We start from the raw sequence: 21,071 nt of genomic DNA, 5'->3' as shown, positions 1-21,071 counted from the left end.
AAATTTATAGTGCCCTAATAATAGGCGTGAATTTTTAAAGCATATTTTTAGAGGTATAAAAAATAGGCGTAGATTAAAAAAAAATATTTCTAGAGGTATAAAAAATAGGCGTAGATTTAAAAAAATATATTTCTAGAGCCATAAAAAGGCGTGGATTTTTACAGACGATTTTCAGAGGCCTAGAAATAAGCGTGGGGTTTTTAAAAAATTATTTAAGAGGCCTAAAAATAGGCGTGGATTTGTTTAAAAATTATTTAAGAGGGCTAAAAATAGCCATGGATTTATAAATAAACAGTAAGGAATGTTCAAAAGTCGGACGGGGCCGACTATTTGATACCCTTCACCACTTTGGGTACTAATCTAAAATTTATGAAAAAAAATATTTCTAGGCCTCTCGACACAAAATCCAATACAAAACTTGACATGCATCAATCTAGACCTAATTCAGTACTCTGTACAAAATTTCGTCTCATTTGACATACATCAATCTGGGCCTAATTCAATACTCTCTGCAAAAATTTTGTTTTAATCGGACAATTATTGGGAGTTTGGTGCACCATTTACCTAAAATCGGACGAACCTATACATGGAAGCTATATCTAAATCTGAACCGAATTCAACATGTATCAATCTAGATCTATTTCAGTACTCTCTGCAAAATTTTGTCTTAATCGGACAATTATTGGGAGTTTGGTGCACCATTTACCTAAAATCGGATGAAACTATGTATGAGAGTTATATCTAAATCTAAACCGATTTCAACAAAACTTGGCAGACAGCAATCTAGACCTAATTCAGTACTCTGTGTAATATATTGTCTCAATGGGACAAATGTTGGGAGTTGGAGCACCATATACCTAAAATCGGACGAAACTATATATGGGAGCAATGTCTAAATCTGAACCGATTTCAAAAAAAAAATCTCATACATCAATCCGGACCTAATTCAATACTCTGTGAAAAATTTATCTCACTATATATGGAAGCTATATGTAAATCTGAACCGATTTCAACAAAACTGAGTATTTATGAATCTAGAACTAATTCAGTACTCTGTGCAAAATTTTGTCGCAGTCGGACAAATATTGGGAGTTTGGTGCACCATTTACCTAAAATCGGAAGAAACTATCAGTCTTATTCTGGATATTTGCTAGGGAGATATCTCGCATGTAAAAAATTTTCGCTTTCACATTCTCGCCTTATTCTGAATGAATAGAGAGATGCAAAAAATGCGAGATGCGGATTCAATTTTTCGAAAATGGTGGTTGAAAAAAAGATTCGTATTCAGCCATATCGTAAATTAAGTTGCAATGTGTGTGGCCATATTGTAATTTAAGTTGCAATGTGTGTTGCCCCATTGTAATTTAATTGTGTAACATTTTTCAATATATTATTTATTGATTTTTGTTATTAAAAATTGTTACTTTTTATTGTTATTTAAACTATATAGCAATACAAATGGGAAATATCAAGAATCCGCTGTATAAATGCTTTGTAATTAAAAGAAAATAAATTAAAGTTTGCAAATATGGCAACCTACAATATGGCATGTGAAACAGCTGTTCATTGTTTTGATGGAATTTGTTGCAACAACTACATGGTACAATTATAAAAGGTAACATCAAATCCCAGCTGATTTGATGCCAACGTAATACTAGTGTCAATATGAATTTGACAAATTATGTTTTTAAAAATCACCCAACAGGAAAATTGGGAACGCATACAATTTGAAATTGTTCTTTATTAAATGTGCTCCTGTATACAATTTACTCAATCTGCCTGCTGGGAAAGTTTGAGGAAGCAAATCTTTCTTCAAGGAATAGCTCGCTACTCCCAGCATTTTCATATGTGTTACACATATGTATATATGGCAATGGCTCAATTATAGAAAAGATGTGGAAGCGATAGAAATATAAATTTGATAGATTTTCATTCATGTTTTTCAATTTTTATTTTGAGGATTCGAAAATATTTCATTTTCAAAATAAAAATAATTTGATGATAATTTGTTTATTTGTTTACATTTTTCTGTCAAATGAGTTGACACTAGTAGAACTTACAAAAACAAATTTCCATGTGGTTGTTGTATCGTTTTTTGTACAACAACACTTGCTGTTACCTTCTATTATTATACCATGCATCAACTACAATAGATTACAAATAAAAGAACATTTTTTATGATGGCAAAAACACAACGAATAATAGGAAGAAATCTGCGATTTAATTAATTAATTCACAGTTTCACTACATAATTGTGTGCCTTTTTATTTAATTCCGATATTTTATCTCCCCAAATTCTTAAAGTGGCCTGTTATGTTATGATTTGCTTTTGAAAACAATTTTTTTTTTTGTCCTTTCATATTTTTTATTTAAGTTTTTCACTGTTAAGCGGCTCATAAGGCAAATTTGGGTTTTCAATAATTTTTACAATTTTTTTCTTGAGAGACAGATCCTCACCCAAAATATCTGTATTTCGCCTCCAAAAATCAAACTCGACTTAAATATTCCTTATTACCTTCATACATTTCTTTGCAATACTTGGTTCAGCATGCATCGTTATCAATGGGATTTCCAATGGCATTTTATTGGTTGTTTTCCAGTTAAAAATTTGCTTACTATCATTTATAATATTCTAAATCGTTATAGAATAAGTATTGTGTAAATATTTTTCATAAAAATAGTTATTACTTATGTTTTTGTAGTCAACTCCCTTTAAATTTATTAGCGAAAAATTTCGCACAAAATTTCATCTCATTCTCCTACTCTCTGTAATTCAGAATACCTAATTTTTCCCCAAAGCGGATTTTTTCGCTTTCGAACTTCATTCAGAATAAGGCGAAAGCGAGAATGCGAAAAACACAGGAAAATGTTGTTCAGAATAAGGCGAAGGGAAAGAGCGAGTAAATTCACATGGAATTGACATCCAGAATAAGGCTGTATATGTGGGAGCTATATCTAAATCTGAACCGATTTTCTTCAATTTGCCAAATGTGCCAAATTTCATTCAAATCGGATCATAAATACGAACTGTACTTTGTTTACAAAAATACATGGACGGATGGACATGCGTAAATCGACTCAGAAAGTGATTCTATGCATATTCCCAAAAAGAATCTGCGGTCTATCTCGATTCATTTTGCCTGTTACAAACATATGCACAAGGACATAATACCCTGTACCACAGTGTGGTGAAGGGTATAAGAATTAGAGGCCTAGTCGTGAGATTTTTAAAACTATTTTAGGATTTTTTAAACTATCTTTAGTGACATAAAATAGACGTGGATTTTTAGAGGCCTAAATTAGGCGGGGATTATTTTATATTTTTTTATCTTAAAGTCTTAAAAATAGGCGTGAATTTTTTAAATAATATTTTAAAGGCGTAAAAATAGGCGTGGATTTTTTTAAAAAATATTGTTAGAGACCTAATTTTTTCAATTTTTCAACAATATTTTTTGATGACTTAAAAAATGAAACGATTTCGATAGTGTCTTCCTAATGGAATTTATCTACTTCGGTTCATTGGAGGCCAACAATAGATCGTTAAATTCTTTGGATATTAACAAAACGTTTCGGCCATCTCTCTTCGAGAATATACGTGGATCTTGAGCAGTTGGGTTTAGACTTAATTCTAGCAATTCCTTGGTAATTTCGCTACAACCATTTGCCGTCACCACATTCGCATGATGGATGACCAAGTCACATTCAACTCCAAAAGCATCCAGAAGTCCAATCGACGACAACCGCTCATCTAATCGACTTCCCACAATTGTATCTCACTGAGGCCTTTCCACATTTAAGGGTTCATACATCTTTGTTCGAACGCCTTCATAGTATAGGTATTGATTACCTTCGACCTCATCTTCCATAATCTTCCGTATGGAATAATTTTTTTTTGGGGTCTTCCCCATCTTCCAAATCTTTCAAGTTTCAAATGTCCTCTACATCTCTTCTGGGTAGTTACAATTTTCTGAGTCTGATCAATTATTTTCATATTCGTAAAAATCTTCTTAAGCACTCATATGCGACGTACATCCTCTGCCCAAACACCATTTGGATTTCTCTTCAGAACACAAATTATTTGCTTCTCTGGCAAAAATCAGTTCTGGTTTTGTATTACCACGAGTATTTGCAACGTTTTCTAGTTTCCAGGGCATAACGAAACGTTCCGAACGATTCTGGTAAACTAAACATTATGTCGGCCGCTGCCTTTTGATCATGCTTTTTCTAAGCTGCTGCCTCATTTGCATCATTGGGACATTGCCCGGTTCCATCGATTTAGAAATCGTTTTTCACCAAAATTGCACGCATCTGCAGCAACACATTTATTGCAGTAATTATACCCTACACAACTATATTGTCAGAGTATTTTAGCTTTGTGCAGCCCCAAAAGTTTGTAACGCCGCGAAATATTAGCTGAGTCGATCTAGACATGTGTGTCAGTCCGTCCGTCTGTCCATTATAATTTGTAAACACGATACAGGCCACAGTTATGGTCAAATCTTCAGGAAATTTTCCATGTAGAATGGGTTCTGGCCAATAAAGACCCCTATTGTTTTTGGTTAATATCGGTTAATATTCAGGGGATGAAATGGACCATATACTTAATTTTTGTCCGATTTTCTGGTCCCTCCAGAGGCCGCAATTATGGCCCGAACGTCACGAAATTTTACATGGAGAACCGGATTGGGCTAAAGAATAAGCATGCCTGTTTTGATAAAGATTGGTCAATATTTAGCGGGTCAAATGGACCCCGACTTTTGTGTGAAAAATTACAAATTTTGTATTCTAAGACGAATATATTTACTCCTGAAGGACATAGACCCGAGAAGTTAATAGTATATCCAAGAGGAGTGATTGACCTTTTAATTGATACCAATTATATGGTCGTATGTACGAGTTATACTGAGTATATTGAAATATTTACTGAGTTATACTGAAATATTTACAGTTGTTTACGTACCGAGATATTATTTAGTAACCCAGAGGGCGGAAATATAGCGCTGATCGCTTTGAAATTTTCCATGAAATTCCAGATGTGGTCAAACACAACGCCTATAACGCCGAAACTATAGGCTACAATCGAACATCACAACACACGGTGAAGGGAATCTGGAGAAGTAATTAGATGGGCTGTACTGAATATTAGTAATATTTGTTGACCTCTAGTCGGTCAAGAGGGTGCAAACATCGAGAAATATTGCCCAAGCTCGGAATATAGAACCACTGAAAGTTAGATTTTCGTGGATGTTGTGTAAGGTATCATATGGTCGGCCCCGTCCGATTATATTGCTCCGCTCACTGGTTAAGAGATATATCGAGAGACAAGTTGTAAGAAAAACACCTAAGTCCATGAAAAAGCAACAGAAAAAGCGTGTATATATCTCCTTAAATACTTATTTTTTTTGACTTTAGGTAAATAAAATGCAAATATAAAAAATTGCATTTACAGATTTTAAAAATTTGTATTCAAAAGAAAGTTTGATTGTATAAAAAATTGCATTTACAGATTTTAAAAATCTGCATTCATAGGCCAACGGGCAACGGTATACATATATTTTATAATCCAAACCATATTTAGGCCAGACGATATGTTTTTTGTTTTTGTAATTTGATTTTTTATTATTTAAATTACAAAATGAAAATAAAAATCGAAACAATAATATAATTAATTTTATGCAAATTCATAATTTTTATTTACTTTTTAAAAATTATAGGCGGAACTGCAATAAATTTCCTTAATTAGAAAGTCTAATAAAAGACAGAAACTTGTGGATTTGTCATCATTTCGCATCTCTACGTAATTGAATGTAAATAAATGATGCTCGGAGGGTATTCGTATCATTACTAAGCAACGTCATTTATTTACATTATAGATATCAATATTACTATTACGATTAACCACAAACTAACAACTAATCAGATAGTCAATATGACGATTAGCTCCATATGTGACACCTATATCATCATCTATTTTCCAAGAAATTGTATAAAATAAACAATAGGAAAATAACAAAGGCTAAACCGATCAAACCGATTTTTTGAAACAAACAAGAAAATATTTATATAATTTTGTGGAAAATCCTATTAAGGGATTTTGTGTGATGCTAAATTTTATTGCAAATATCAAATATCCGTTTGAATGGTAAAAGTCACGTTTAGATGTACATCCGAACAGATAAGAGTTAAATTTACACATGTACTTTTGTACCGATTTTGATTGTTTGCCCAAAAATTTTGTGTCGATCAGAGAGAGAGAGAGAGAGAGAGATCATATCCTTCAACAATTGATCTAATAACAATTTGACATATTTTAAATGTCTAATTCACATTTATCAAGAATTCAAGAATATCTTAATAAATAAAAAAATAAAGAACATAAGCTAACAAAGCAACTTAAACCGGAAATATCGACGACATTTAAAAAGCGGAATTGTTTCGAAATTCATAATTAGACTTTCTTATTAATTGCCAAAACCAACTATTTATGTTTTGTCTTATGCAAAAACGAAGATTTTAAAAATTGCGCAATTGCTAGCGTCTCAGGCACTGCGTGTTTTGCAGTTTTGATAATAATAATATCATTATTGTTAAAACTGAAATTAACTTAAAATATAAACATATTCAGGATAATTCATTGTAATTCACGTTTCGCAAATATTTTTGGTTTCCAAATTCTTAATATTTTGTCCACAAACCTTTATTTTTGATGACACCTTCCATACGTAATGCGTGGGCATACTTCCCACTAAATTTTGTATAATATTTTCAGGAAAATTTCCCCATTCATATTGAACACGCCGCCAGAGTTCATCCATGTTCTCGGGAGCTCTCTTGTATTTTCCAAGGCTTCTTTTTCAAAATCGTCCACAAATTCTCAATTGTATTGAGATCGGGTGATTGTGCGGGCCACTAAATAAGCTCAAATGTTTGTTGGGAAAACCACCCTTTTATTATTTTGTCGGTATGTTTCGGGTTCCCATCCTTTGGGAAAATGACATGCTCCTCCATGTATGGACTTGATTGTACAAAGTCTGGTAAATTTAACTTTAAAATATCCAGGTAATCTTCCTTCGTTATTAACCCACTTATTTTAACAATTGGTCCAATATTATGCCAAGTAAAACAGCCCTACACAATCAAACTACCTCCACCATTTTTCACTGTTTGTTTCACGTGATGGCTTCGGATGGTTTCTTTGGGACGACGCCAGTAGTAACTTATTTTGTGTGATTGAAATCGGTATCACAAATTCCACCTTTCCGAGTGATGTCAAGCGTTCGCTTGCCAACTACCTTAATGGACGGCAAGCCTTCGTTGAGTTCCGTGTCCTAAAATCCAAATATCGCAAAATCAAAATGGGAGTACCGCAAGGTGGTGTCCTATCTCCCATTTTGTTCAACATGTATCTTGCGAAACTCCCCATTCCTCCACCAGATGTTTCAGTGGTGTCGTACGCCGATAACTGTACGATTATTTCAATTGGTGTTAAAATTGACGACGTAAGTGTAAAAATGTCAAACTAGTTAGTCAGATTGTTAGTGGAGATCCTTGCAAAAAACACAAAATAATACACTCCCAATTGCAACCTACATGAGGAGACCAGGATGCTGTCAGTCAAGCAACATAATGTGTTGTTGATTAGACAGTTCCTGCTGGCATGTTATCTGCCGTGTCATCCCAGCCATTACACAGTAATGGCAGATCCACCTCCGCGACACATCCGTCAGGACTTTAGGTGCTATCGTGATGCCACGTCATTCTATCGCACTTCAACAGGTTAGGTTTTGGGGATGTGCAGTAGCTGCAGCACGCTGAGACCATTGTGATCATCCATGATGAGAGATATGTAGGGGAGGAGTGGAAAGAATAAGAAGCTAACAAGAAGTATTTAGGAGGAACGTGGGAATAGTTTCGATGGCTAAAGAAGAACAGAAAAAACATATTAGGTGCTAAGGTTGCATTTTTCTAACCACTTTAGGTTTCTAATGATGTTATAGATTGAAGCAGGTTCCATAGTTGAAAAGAAGTTGTAGGCCAGAACTGGACAGCGACACAGGAGATGCTCAACTGTCTCCGTCTCCTCCTTGTCAGCACAGAGTCTGCAGTAATCAGTAATGTCATGGTTCCATTTACTTTTAATTTCAACTTTGCTCAGGTTCAACAGTGAGTTTGTTCTCTTGGTTGACAGAGTCAGCCAGATAGATCTTGACACATTGCTCGTTCGCCGAAGAACGCATCAAAGTTTCCAAAAAGATGGCAGATGGGTGGTTTTATTGAGCAACCGATTGCTAGATCTGTAGATTGAGATCCTCGTCTAGTTAATTCGTCTCAATTTTCATTACCAATGATGTCAGGGTGTCCTGGTACCCAACACAGCCGATAGCTGTAAGTGAGTGTTTCCAATACTGTTCTACACTCGAGGACAACTTCAGATTTCATATTACAGGATTTGATGGCTTTAAGAGCCGCCTTACTATCCACAAAGATAGTCACTGGTTCAACGATCTCTGCATCCAGACTTTTAATCAATTCCGCTGCCTCCGAGATCGCGAAGAGTTCATCTAGGAAATAAGCTCAAGGCCTAGCCTTTCACAGTAGACGCCAGCCCCTGTACCTTCTTCCATCTTGAATTCGTCTGTATAAAAATCCAGATCGTCCAGAGGAGGTTTGCTACGGTTCTTTTTATCAATTCCGCTGCCTTCCAGATCGCGAAGAGTTCAGCTTGGAAATACTACAGTTGCTAACCAGCTTGTAGGTAAGCTCAAGGCCTAGCGTTTCACAGTAGACGCCAGCCCCTGTACCTTTTTCCATCTTGGATTCGTCTGTATAAAAATCCAGATCGTCCAGAGGAGGGTTGCTACGGTTCCAGTCGTCTCTACTAGCGATAACGACATCTATATCGTCAAATCTCAGGACAGGTGATATATAGTCGCATAGTTTTACGTGTGTGTCCAATGTTATACCTAGTTCGTTCAGGATACATCCATGCCCATTGGTATATCGATACAGGATTTATAGATATAGACGGACATATTCTGATCAAGAATATAACACAGTCGTTTATAACGAAATATCGGTTATACCGATGCTATCCAAAATCTAGAGAAAAGCTTTGTCTTTCTTTGATATCTCTTTTATAACGACGTATCGCTTATAGCGGCCAATTACGCCGGCCGGTATAAACGGATTTCGATCTTATATGGGTTATCCGATGAATATTTCGTTTCGTGTTGCAAATGGTATAACAAATTGAATTTGCCCTCACCTTATGGAGCAGGGTATAAAAAACTCTTTGAACACATCATTACAGTCTTGTATACAATTTTGTTTTAATTTCACCAAAGCCTCCTTTGAAAACCCATCAGACACGTTAACTTCGTTTTACTCCAGATATGATTATGTTCACTTTTTTGAATATTCTTAAATCGATATTTATAGCCACAAACCCTCTGCCACTTTTTTAAAGAAATTTAAAAAGGATTTTTTTTTTTGAATTGGTTCGTTTTTCATTCAAAGGCTTTATTTATATTTCATTTGTTTTAGGTTTATTTTATTTTTTGTTGTATTCTGTTTTTTTCTTTGCTTAATAATTTTGTAAATTATAACATGTTTGTTTTTGTTTTGTTTATTTATATTTATAATTCTTGTTTTATTTTTATTTATATATTTAAATTTCTTTAACTTTGTTTTTGTGTGTTTTCTGGGCTCTTTCTTTCTTTTTTTTTTTTCTTTATATTTATTTTTGTTTTTATTTTATAATAGAGTTGTAATTCAAACGCAGTTTTTTGTGGTTTTGTTTTTTTTTTCTTAAAGGAAGAGGGCAATTTTTTGTTTTTTGTTCAATTTCACAAATTTATTTATTTTATTTTTTTTTTTGTAGATTATGTTTTTTATTTATTTTACAACTAAATTATTTCGAGTTGGTTGTGGTTTTTCTCTTTTGTTTTTCTTTAAATTTAAATACAATAAAAATATTTTTGCTAACAACGTTTCTTTTGTTTTCGTTATTTTATTTTTGTTATCATTAAATTATTTATATATATAAATTACTAAAATCTAATAATAATAATTAATCGAATGAAAATTAAAAAATATATTAAACAATTTTTATAAAACTAATGTTTTTTCTTCATTTTTTTTAATTTATATTTATATATGTATTATAATAATATTTATATGTATTGTATAGAAGAGTAGTTGTAGTAGTACAGTGTGAAATATAGGGGTGGTGGTGGAATAGGAGAAATGTATGTGTATAATTGAGTGTGTGTGTTTGTTTTTGGAGGCGGGTGGGGCAATATTGGGGCATTATTATACAAAAAAAGGAAAAAAATATTTTTATATACAGGGTGTGATAAGAAGAACGATATAATAAAAAATTAAATTGTTTTTAAAACGAGAGGATATTGCAGCTTTAAGTCAAAAAATGAGTAAATTTGAATACATTTGAAATACATAACTTTTTATTTGAAATTCAGAACATTGCTATTGAAATCCGAAAAATATTATTGGTAACACACAATGAAAATGTATGAATTTAAAATACATTTGAAATTCATAACATTTCATTTGAAATACATAACATTTTATTTGAAATACATAACATTTAAGTTGAAATTCGAAAAATGAAAATGTATGGATTTGAAATGAGTTGTTACGAATTACAAATGAAATGTTTTGAACTTCAAATTGAATTGTGAATACATTTCTTTGAAGTTTAAATGGAAATATACGAATTACAAATGAAATTGTTGAAATTTCAAATGGTAAATTTTTTGAATTTCATATGAAATGATTTTAAAATTACAAATGATATGTTGTAAATTACCAATTACATTTTCTCGAATTACAAATGAAATGTTATGAATGAACGGCAAATTGAGTTGTCGAATTACCAATGAAATTCTCGAATTGCAATTGAAATGTTTTGAATAAGATTTGAAAAGGGTGTAGTTCAATTTCATTTTGGGCAAATTATAATCCAAACTATCCTCGGAACTCATGTCCATCAATCGTCTACGGTTTGGCTTTCGAATTGAATTCTAATTCAAAATTCGGTGTTACATGACTAATATAAAGGACATTTCAAAATAGATAGTTTCTCAGTTCAATTGATGAGAATGGCCAGTAATAGATTCCACCCTATATCAGGATTAATTAGAGGTGTCACGAACAAAATTGACTCAAAACCAATCAGGAGCTTATTACAATTTTATATATTTGTCGCAAAGTCAAGACATTTTCGAGCATTTCATTGATCTACTCAAAGTAGAGCATATGAAGGCAAGCCAATTATGTGTGAGGGTGAAGGTGGAGTACAGGATAACACATATGTTACGTGGATCTCAACATCACTATTTGGGAGAGAAGACGTGCACAATTCGGTGGCAATCCCGTCGCTTCCATTGCCTCTAAGCCTAATAAACCGGCAGCATGTCGACTTTGGAATGTTAAATTTCTTGCATAACAAGAGGGTAGGGATTCGGCACCACCAACATCTCCAACAGCAGCCGCACTACTGCCACACGACGTTGCTGCCGATGTTGTGGATAGATAACTTGCTCCCATCGCCGAGGTATGCCTAGGCACTGAAGCGGCCGATGCTGCTGCCGGAAGACCCGCCAATTATTTGTGATGGTAAATGGAGTACGGGATAACACATATGTCGCTTGGATCTGAACATCACTATTTGGGAGAGAAGGTCTGACTGTAATTATCCACATCGTAATGTGTTGACGAGAATATTTTCCATCTTGAGCAATGTTTCGAACTCCTCAAAATGGGACATAAACAAGCATGACCTTACATTGACTTTGTCATGTCGTGAAAGCTGGAGTACTGACCAGAGCATGGTGTATTACTAAGACTTGTGCGGCAAAACATTCTGCATTCTTACGAGGAACAGAAAATCTGAAAGCAATTCACGTAGCTTCATATCAGTTAAGTCCTCGGTTTATACGAATTCATTTTCGCAGTCTGCTCTGTAGTCTATATTTATGAGCTTGGAATCAGCCTGGCCTTACCAAGAGACCTTGATTTTTTATCACATACGATCATTACCAATCATTTGTGCGGGTGTGGTACTGTACCAGCCAACAACATATGTGGCTTAGGTCAAAACCTCACTATTAGGGAGAGAGACATTGATGTGTGACAAAATATCTACAGTATCGGTGTCCAAACCCACTCCGTTCGAGGCAGCATTCATGCGAGAATGTTCGGGCATTTGTCGCGAACGACCCATTTTCATTAATTCCGCCTGATGAAGTCATGCGGTCTTCCAGCAATGTTTTGATCTCATTAAAATAGGGCATAAAAAGGCGCGGCCTTACAAAGAGGCCTTGATTTTTGCCATCTCTGATATAGGCATTCACCCCTAGATTTTCAGGCTCAGCGCCAATCATATGCGAGGGTTAGTACTGACCAGACGCCCGACGTCTGACTTGATTGATTGTTTCTTACGACGGTGGCTTCTTACGATGGGAAGAAGGTCTGAAAGTATTTCTCATAGTTTCACATCGCTTAGGTTGCGTTTGTTGACGCCTTACCTGTCACCGAATGTGAGAGAGTATATCGCGTTCACGTTCTTCCATGCGTCGTACAAGTTATTGTTCGCACCACTTGAGTGAACAATAACTCGTATTTTGTCGAGTTTATGAAGAAAACGAAGACTGTCGAGAATTCTACGCGCGTTAATATTGGCAAGCTTTGTGAAATACCCCAAACATGGCATTTTAAATTTAGTTCGCTATTGAGCGGTGAACTAATAACAATTATCTAGGCTTCACAGAGACCTGAATGTATGCAGTAATATATCAGCAAATCATTTAACAAAATCTTATAACACAAAAACCAAACAAGAATTGTAATTTAATTTTATAAGCAGCGTATTTTTGTTTTGTCTCCTCACGGTTTAAATTTTTCGTCCTTCATCCGTTGATTTTGTCACACCCTCTATATAAAATATTAGAATTTAATTTCGTGTTTTTACAAATTATTTAAGTAGTTAACAACTAAAAAACAAACGGGAAAACATAAAATGTGTCTTTTTTTGGAACTTCCTTCCTTGAAAGAAGTTTTTGGTTGTTGTTAAGTTTTTTTGTTTGTTTTGTTTTTGTAGTTTCTTTTTTTATATATTTATATGTATATCCCTTTTAATTTGAGCGCGTGTACTTTATTTTAGCTGATAAGATATTTTTGATGTTTTTGTTTTTGGTTTTTTAGGAGAATTGATTTAAGGTAGATTTAGGTAAATTGAAGTGTTTGTTGTTGTTGGTGTGTGGCGGCATTTTTTGTCTTGTGTTTTTTGTTGTTGGTGGTGGTGGTGGTATAGACTTTACATAAAAATATTTTGGTTTAGCATAGTCGATGTTGTCGTTAAGGGGGTTCTTCTGGCCATATATTTGTGGAGTTAGATTTTGTGGTTTGGGTTCGGGTTGTGGTTGTTGTGTTTGTGCTTTTTGTCAAAAAGGCATGCTAAAATAAAGGCCCTCATCGGGGGCCACACGCAAACTCTATAAGAAACGTGGTGGTCCAGTATTGTACGTCCCAGGTGGTGGATGCTGTTGTGGCGCAGGTGCTGGTGAATGTTGTCCTTGTCGTAAGACATCAAAGGGTGAATTGGATCGCTGCATGAAATGGTGATAATTACTAGGAGGTAATTGGTGCTGTAAAGGAAAAATTTAAAAGAAAAATTTAGCCTACCAATTCCACAAATGTCCATTTACATTACAAATCTAACTAACCTGCAATCCCCTCAATCCCCCCATTGGTCCCGCTGCTACTCCAGCTCCCGCCGCCGCCGCACCCATCATATGACTTGAACCATCACCCAAATCCAGCTGCAGCGACTCGGGCATATCATTCGTACTGCTTGCCGAACTACCACCGGCATTGGCCAAATGCAATTGACCCAATGATGCGGTTGCCATTGCCACATCTGGCATCATATCTGATAAATGTCCAGCATTGCCAGCATCCGCACAGCCCATTGCACCACCTTCAGCACCGCCCATGTCCAAACCAATGGCGCTGCCATGGGCAAATCCACGATAATCACCTTCCGTTATTAGCGCGGGCAGATCGTTGCGATGATGTGCTGAGGCCGAGAGACGCGCAAAATTCGGTGGCAATCCCGTCGCTCCCATTGCTCCTATGCCTAGTAAACCGGCAGCATGTTGTCGGGGGAATGTTAAATTTCTTGTATAACAAGAGGGTAGGGATTCGGCACCACCAACACCTCCAACAGCAGCCGCACTACTGCCACACGACGTTGCTGCCGATGTTGTGGATAGATAACTTGCTGCCATCGCTGAGGTATGCCTAGGCACTGAACCGGCCGATGCTGCTGCCGGTGAGGGCGGAGGACTTTGATCATCGTCCTCCAACAGGCAACAGTCATCGACAGATTGCACCGTTGTCGTGGAATCGGCCATATTTTGTACTTCTTCTTGCATAACATTGCGGGGATTGCCAAGCAGTGAGGTCTCCAATAGATCCGAAACTGCATCCGGCAAATTGAATTCTCTAACGACACGTAAACGTATCTGCCGGTCAATTTCATGTTTGGATGAGAGGGGCAGATGTAAGGCCCGCTGGCACAATTGAGACTGTCGCAATTTATGTTCCCGTTTCAGCATGGCAGCTAAGGTTTGAGTATCTGGTGGAGGTATGGCGGCAGCAGCTGCCAAAATATCTACCGTATCGGTGCCCGACCCCACTCCGGCATTGCCAACACCACTGTTCGAAGCAGCATTCATGCGAGAAACCATATATAGGGTATCGGGTATATCGGGCATTTGTCGCGAACGACGCATTCTCATTAATTCCGCCTGATGATGTGATGAGGTCATGCGGTCTTCCAGTAATGCTTTGATCTCCTCAAAGTAGGGCATAAAAAGGCGCGGCCTTACAAAGAGGCCTTGATTTTTGCCACCTCTGATCCAGGCATTCACCCTTAGATTTTCACGCTCATCACCAATCATGTGCGAGGGTGGAGTACTTACCAAACCACGACGTATGGCTTGGGCCAGAACCTCACTATTGGGCGGCAAAACATGATCCATTCTTACGAGGGGCAGCAGATCTGAAAGAATTTCTCGTAGCTCCACATCGCTTAGGTCGCGTTTCTTGACACCCTTACGTGTCACCGAATGGGCAGTGTGTGACAGTAGATTGGGTTCACGATCTTCCATGCGTCGTATAAGCTCTTGTTCGCCCCACTTGAGTACGGCCTGGAGCACTTCCAACTCGGAAGCTTGCAAGAAATTCGACTGGAGGACGTGGATGAGTTGTGATTTGTCGAGTTGATGAAGAACCGGTGATGAAATGACTGCCGAGAATTCTTCGCGTAAATATTGGCAAGCCTGACGAAAAACCCACGCTGAACCATGGGGCTGTAGGATACAAAATGAGAATATAAACTGTAGAGGGTTTAATTGGTTTTGAATATGTGGCGCCCTACCTGACTACCCCACTTGAGCACCGTTGGCAGTGTATCCAAGGTCAACCATTCCAATATGAGATCTTCGCAACCCTGCGCCAATATATCCAATTCCAGGAATCGACCAATCTGATATAACTCCATGGCTTCTTCCAGGGGTGTGGGCCGTGTACGGCCCGCCGTCAGTGCATGTACTTCGCCCAGCGAACCAGCCGCTGTAGTACCCGAATTGGCACCTCTTAAAATTAATGTTAAGTCTACGGTATCCAAATAAATGGCATGTAAAAGAACACGAGCATAACGTTTTGGTATCACGGTCTCATCGAGGACAATGCGCGTTGGCACATGCAACGCCCGCTCAGCATACTCGGCATCCATGTTGCGTGTCCGTCTGGCTATGAGATTACGAAAGAACGGCGATCTGGCACTGAGAATCGCTTTGTGGCAGGGCAGTTCCAATTTGGGGCGAAATCCGTATTCAGAGTTACCCGAATCGGGGCGGTTATAGACATCACTTAGACCACCGCCAAGAACGCCAGTCATCCCCAGTGATGTACTGAGACCTGCATTGCCGCCACCAACACCACCACCACCAATCATGCTACTACCACTGGCGCCAGCACCCAAAAACCCGCCACCACCTCCTCCACCACAACTCTCCGAGGTGAAAACCAAGGCGGCATCCGCATAATCACCCGTTTCCAATAAGTACCGTAAATCATGTTCCAGGGGATTGGGTGTGCCAAAATCATCACCCAGCTGCCGTAAGAGGCCAATATCTATACTGGAGTCGTGAGGACACAGGTCGCCCGTGTAGAGATATCGCAACAGTGAGGCGAACATTTGAACATCTATTGGTGAGGCAGGTAATTCGAGACAGATGCGAGCCCCAAAGCCAGGGCAGCTGGCCAAGAGGTCACGGAAATAGGTGCAACGCGACGAGAGTATGCAGCGATGCACGGGGAATATGGCGCCACGGAAGACGAGATCACAGTCTGTACAAGTCTTCGTTTCAAAGAGAGCAGCAAGATCTTGTTTGTATGTGGTAGCAGGTGGTCGGGCCAGCTCGGCTTGCATCTAAGCGAGGAAAGGAAGGAAGGCACTTTAATAAATGATTCTTATTTAAATAAAATCATAACTTACTGATAAATCACGTAAAGCAGACAGGGCTTCATATTCCTCACACAAGGCAGCCAACTCCAGGGGCGTCCAGTCGGAAACAAAATCCCTTAGGACTCGGGCGTGGTCGCAGGCTTTGGACGAACGCCGTCGTCTTATAAATTTACGTTTAAGCGTTGCAAAGCCTGTGACACGTTTCCGTCGTGGCTCACGAAAATGTGGACCAACCGCACCGCCGCTGCTGAGACCTCCCATCGAGCTTGTCATTAACGAGTTGGCCCCCGTTGATGGCAGTAGCAAACTGGAACTGGTACTTGTCCCAGGTGGCATACCACCACCCATGGCCGATGAATGGCCACTCTGTTGTGATGAAGTCATAACCGATGGATAACCACCGCCACCACCGGCTGATGATGCACTTGCACCCATTTTGTGGATTGTTTCTACTTCGCCTTTTTCTTGTTTCTGTGTGTATTTTGGATGTTAAAAAGGCGTTCAAGAGGTTCCTAAAGTATTTCTAAACGAGGAGCAGGAGGAGATTAGAAAACTATATGATGGAATTTTCTCTTCTTCTTCTTCGTCGTCGTCGGCATACAATCCAAAGTTTTCCAACCTCCGCTCATAGAGTTATGAGCCAGTCATTTAAACATGAGTTCCTTTAAAATAGTTCATCTTTCCTCTTATTTTATTTGGAGGTTAAATCAGTCAAATGTTGTTGTTATTGCTGTTAGAATATTAGTAGTTTCCTCCTTTGGAAATAATTTACACGTGAGTCCACATGTTGGTAAAAATTTCTGGAAGAAATAGAGATATGGGTTTTAATTAGGAAATATTGGGGTATATAAGAAAACGAGAAAAATAATCTATATATTTCCACTGTTCAAGGTTGCCCATATAGAGAACCAATTCCACAGTTCGGGAAAAATTTGGCCTACAAGCATTTTTGATGCCCTTTTCGAAAATGCATACCACAATGTGATAGACCCCGCCGTTTTTCCACAATGGGACCTAACCTATTTTCCCCTTATATGGAATTTAAATGAGGCCACTGTGGGTCTAAGAAAAGCCACAGAGCTTCGATAAAAATTTGGCCTAGAAGCATTTTCGATGCCCTTTTCGAAAATGCATACCACAATGTGATAGACCCCGCCGTTTTCCCACAGTGGACTCAAATCCTCTTTAGAGTCCTTTCCCTCCGCATATCTCAGAGGCCTTTAAAGGTCGAAATGTAATGTCAATTTTTTTCTGAGATTTCCTTTAAAAAAAAACTTGTTAATTTTTTTTATAAAATGTTTGTTAAAGTTGAAAAACAAAAACAACATCAATAAAACCATCGCATAAAGTAAGAAAAGGGAATAAGAAATTAACAAAAACAAAAAAGAATCAAAAACAATGACATTATTTATAATATAGCATTTAACCTTGACCCACTCAACAAACTTTCCCAACCGAATACATTTTGTAAACATTCCGCCACAATGGCCACATAAGCAGCACCCCAATAGAAAAACAACCACCACCAACACCACACCAAACCACCCACACACACTATCATTATCAGCGTCAGCATCGCTAACAGCATCACAATCATCATCATCACCAGCACGAGCGAGCGAGCGAGGGAGCACACAACCAACCAAACAACCATCACTGACGTTGGGGCGGCGGGCACGCAGACAAATGCTTACACGCAGCAGCTGCCACCGTAAATAGAGACGAAATACCCAACAGATGTAGCAGAGATTGAAAGAAACTTTAGAACAAAAAAAAAACGAAAATGCATTTGAAATAAAACAAGTAATAAACGCCACTCCGCCGATTGAACGAGCAGAATCGTGGATACCCTCCCATCCACATTGCGATGGAATGAAAATGAGAAGCTTTTACAAACAAAATGGAAATATGTAAATGTATCAACATTGTGTGAAGGTGGTGTAGGGTATGCGCCCAGCTAACAAAAACAAAAGATGATGTAGCAAAATGGCAAAGGCAGAGTAACAATAAATTGTAAAGTTTTATGAATAGGGCTATGGTGGGGTGGTGTTTTTTTTCCTATTGGTAAATGAAGGGTGGTTGTGGTTATTATCCCCGTAGTCTAACATTTAGATTAAAAGAAAATTAGGGAAACAACTAAATTTGTTTTGAATGGTTCGTCTATACAAAATAGACTCCCTCCCATTCAGCTCTGGGCGGCAGCTTCTCTACGAAGGATTCCCTTCCAGCCCTGGAATTCAGCTTATCTATGAAAGACTCCCTTTCAGCGCGGGGCTTCAGCTCGTCTATGAAAGACTCCCGTTTCAGCGCGGGGCTTCAGCTCGTCTATGAAAGACTCCCGTTTCAGCGCGGGGCTTCAGCTCGTCTATGAAAGACTCCGTTTCAGCGCGGGGCTTCAGCTCGTCTATGAAAGACTCCCGTTTCAGCGCGGGGCTTCAGCTCGTCTATGAAAGACTCCCGTTTCAGCGCGGGGCTTCAGCTCGTCTATAAAAGACTTCCGTTTCAGCCCTGGGCTTCAGGTCGTCTATGAAAGACTCCATACAGACCTTTATTTATTGAAAAACTAGATTACAATTACATGGTCAGGTCAGTGTGTGTGTTTGTGACTAAATAATGAAATAAGAATCAAACAGAATGGAAGTGAAAACGAATGTATTCACAACAAACTAACAAACAAAAGGAACAAAAATGAATGAATGAAAAAAAATCCTGAAATTTTTATAGGAAGAGCACTTAGCACTTGCTTACTTCCTTTTTGCTTATGGGCTGCGGGGGAGAAGAGAAGGGTGTGCTAGGTGGGGCGGGTAATGTTTAAATTGAAACACTACCACCACTGAACGAACATAGAGCCAGCCAGCCAGTCACACACACACACTCCCAGCTATGTGCATAGGAATGTGAAAAGCAGCATGGCATGACGCAAAAATTCTGGATCTTTTGATGGTTCGTTGGTTGAGTTGGGTGTAACGAAAACGAAACAATATCCCTGAACCCAATCACATGCATCTCCCCCTTCCTCCGTACCGCCATATGTACATGTGGAATGCCAAAGCACACACCCTGATAAAGATGTTCATACCACACCACACTGACACATGTTATTCCTTTTGGCACAGGCATCCTTACAATCTCTCCCTCTCTGTCTATCCTTCTCACTCTTTCTCTCTCTCTATCTCCCTGCAACTACTTCTCAATATAGTTATTTTCTCTTTGGAACATTGTGTTCGGTGCTGTCCTGGCTTGGATAGCTGGCTGGCAACAGTTTAATGTTGGCACATTTATTCAAGCGGAAATAACTAAATCGGAAGTAACTCAAGTGTCAAAATTAGTTAGCTGCTAGAACAAGTGTTCAAAAAAAAGAAAACACACACACAACCGAACGGAAGTTTTCTCTTCAAAAGTAAAACAAACACTAAAAGAAGGTGATGGCGATGGTGACGATGTTAATACTGCTGCTGTTGTTGTTGTTCTTGTAGTTATTGCAAGTGATTTGATTTCATGCTTGCTTCAACAATTCACCTCTCCCTCTAGTCATTCCGCCCCACCTCTGAATGTGTCTTCTGTGTTAGGAACGCTCCATCATTTGAAGCAAAATTAGAAATTAATTAAAATTTAATTCGTTGTCATATCATCATCATCTCCACCAGATGATGGTGGAGACGAGGATACCGTCAGTTACATTAGAACGTAATTAATTCAATTAGAATCAAGCAATACACCAGACTTTTTAATAGGGAGGATTAAACTGGTGCAGGGCACATTAATTAGCTATTTAAAAAAGGATAAAGCGTGTAGTAGGCGGATTAAAGATATTTTATGTGTAAAAAGTGAACCTATATTTATAGAAGAACTTTAAGAGGTATTTTATAAACTGAACAGATTTTGAAAGTCGAAGATCGAAGTCTATAAAAAGACTTCCTTCAGCCCTTGGCGTCAGCTCGTCTATAAAAAGACTTCCTTCAGCCCTGGACTTCAGCTCGTCTATAAAAAGACTCCTTCAGCCTTGGACTTCAGCTCGTCTATAAAAAGACTTCCTTCAGCCTTGGACTTCAGCTCGTCTATAAAAAGACTTCCTTCAGCCCTGGACTTCAGCTCGTCTATGCAAGACTCCCTTTCAGCCCTGGGCTTCAGCTCGTCTATAAAAAGACTTCCTTCTGTCCTGGGCTTCAGCTCGTCTATAACAAGACTTCCTTCAGTCATGGGCTTCAGCTCGTCTATAAAAAGACTTCCTTCCGCCCTGGGCTTCAGCTCGTCTATAAAAAGACTTCCTTCAGACTTGGGCTTCAGTTCGTCTATAATAAGGTTTCCTTTAGCCCTGGGCTTCAGCTCGTCTAAAAAAAGACTTCCTTCAGCCCTGGGCTTCAGCTCGTCTATAAAAGACTTTCTTCAGCCCTGGGCTTCAGCTCGTCTATAAAAAGACTTTCTTCAGCCCTGGGCTTCAGCTCGTCTATAAAAAGACTTCCTTTAGCCCTGGGCTTCAGCTCGTCTATAAAAAGACTTCCTTCAGCCCTGGTCT

The 21,071-nt window shown here is 38.2% G+C and overlaps 3 protein-coding genes across 3 annotated transcripts in view; 2 read left to right on the top strand and 1 right to left on the bottom strand.

The window, feature by feature from the left end:
- LOC133332524 (26S proteasome regulatory subunit 8) overlaps nucleotides 1-21,071 on the top strand; it is a 272,100-nt gene that overhangs the window by 82,509 nt on the left and 168,520 nt on the right. The gene's annotated exons all lie outside the window — the stretch shown is intronic.
- Nucleotides 1-21,071, top strand: part of LOC133332525 (farnesol dehydrogenase-like) — a 428,435-nt gene that overhangs the window by 325,874 nt on the left and 81,490 nt on the right. The window lies entirely within an intron of this gene.
- Nucleotides 13,431-16,989, bottom strand: LOC133332526 (BTB/POZ domain-containing protein 7). The gene is made up of 5 exons (XM_061540930.1): nucleotides 16,586-16,989; nucleotides 16,074-16,519; nucleotides 15,464-15,956; nucleotides 13,746-15,395; nucleotides 13,431-13,667 (listed from the first exon to the last, which is right to left on the bottom strand). Exons 1-5 carry the CDS (start codon nucleotides 16,937-16,939, stop codon nucleotides 13,515-13,517), a joined length of 3,096 nt encoding a protein of 1,031 aa, XP_061396914.1. The 5' UTR covers nucleotides 16,940-16,989; the 3' UTR covers nucleotides 13,431-13,514.

This window comes from Musca vetustissima, unplaced genomic scaffold (assembly GCF_032173495.1).
Source record: "Musca vetustissima isolate MV318-11 ecotype Yass unplaced genomic scaffold, APGP_CSIRO_Mvet_v1 utg21637, whole genome shotgun sequence".
Lineage (NCBI taxonomy): Eukaryota > Metazoa > Arthropoda > Insecta > Diptera > Muscidae > Musca > Musca vetustissima.
This window is presented reverse-complemented; position numbering and strand designations above follow the sequence as displayed.

Coding starts and splice junctions, on each gene's coding strand:
- LOC133332526 (XM_061540930.1), bottom strand. CDS start 16,939: ATGACTTCATCACAACAGAGTGGCCATTCATCGGCCATGGGTGGTGGT. Junction 16,520..16,585: donor CTGCTTTACGTGATTTATCA/GTAAGTTATGAT, acceptor TTCCTCGCTTAG/ATGCAAGCCGAGCTGGCCCG. Junction 13,668..13,745: donor GGGGATTGAGGGGATTGCAG/GTTAGTTAGATT, acceptor TTTCCTTTACAG/CACCAATTACCTCCTAGTAA.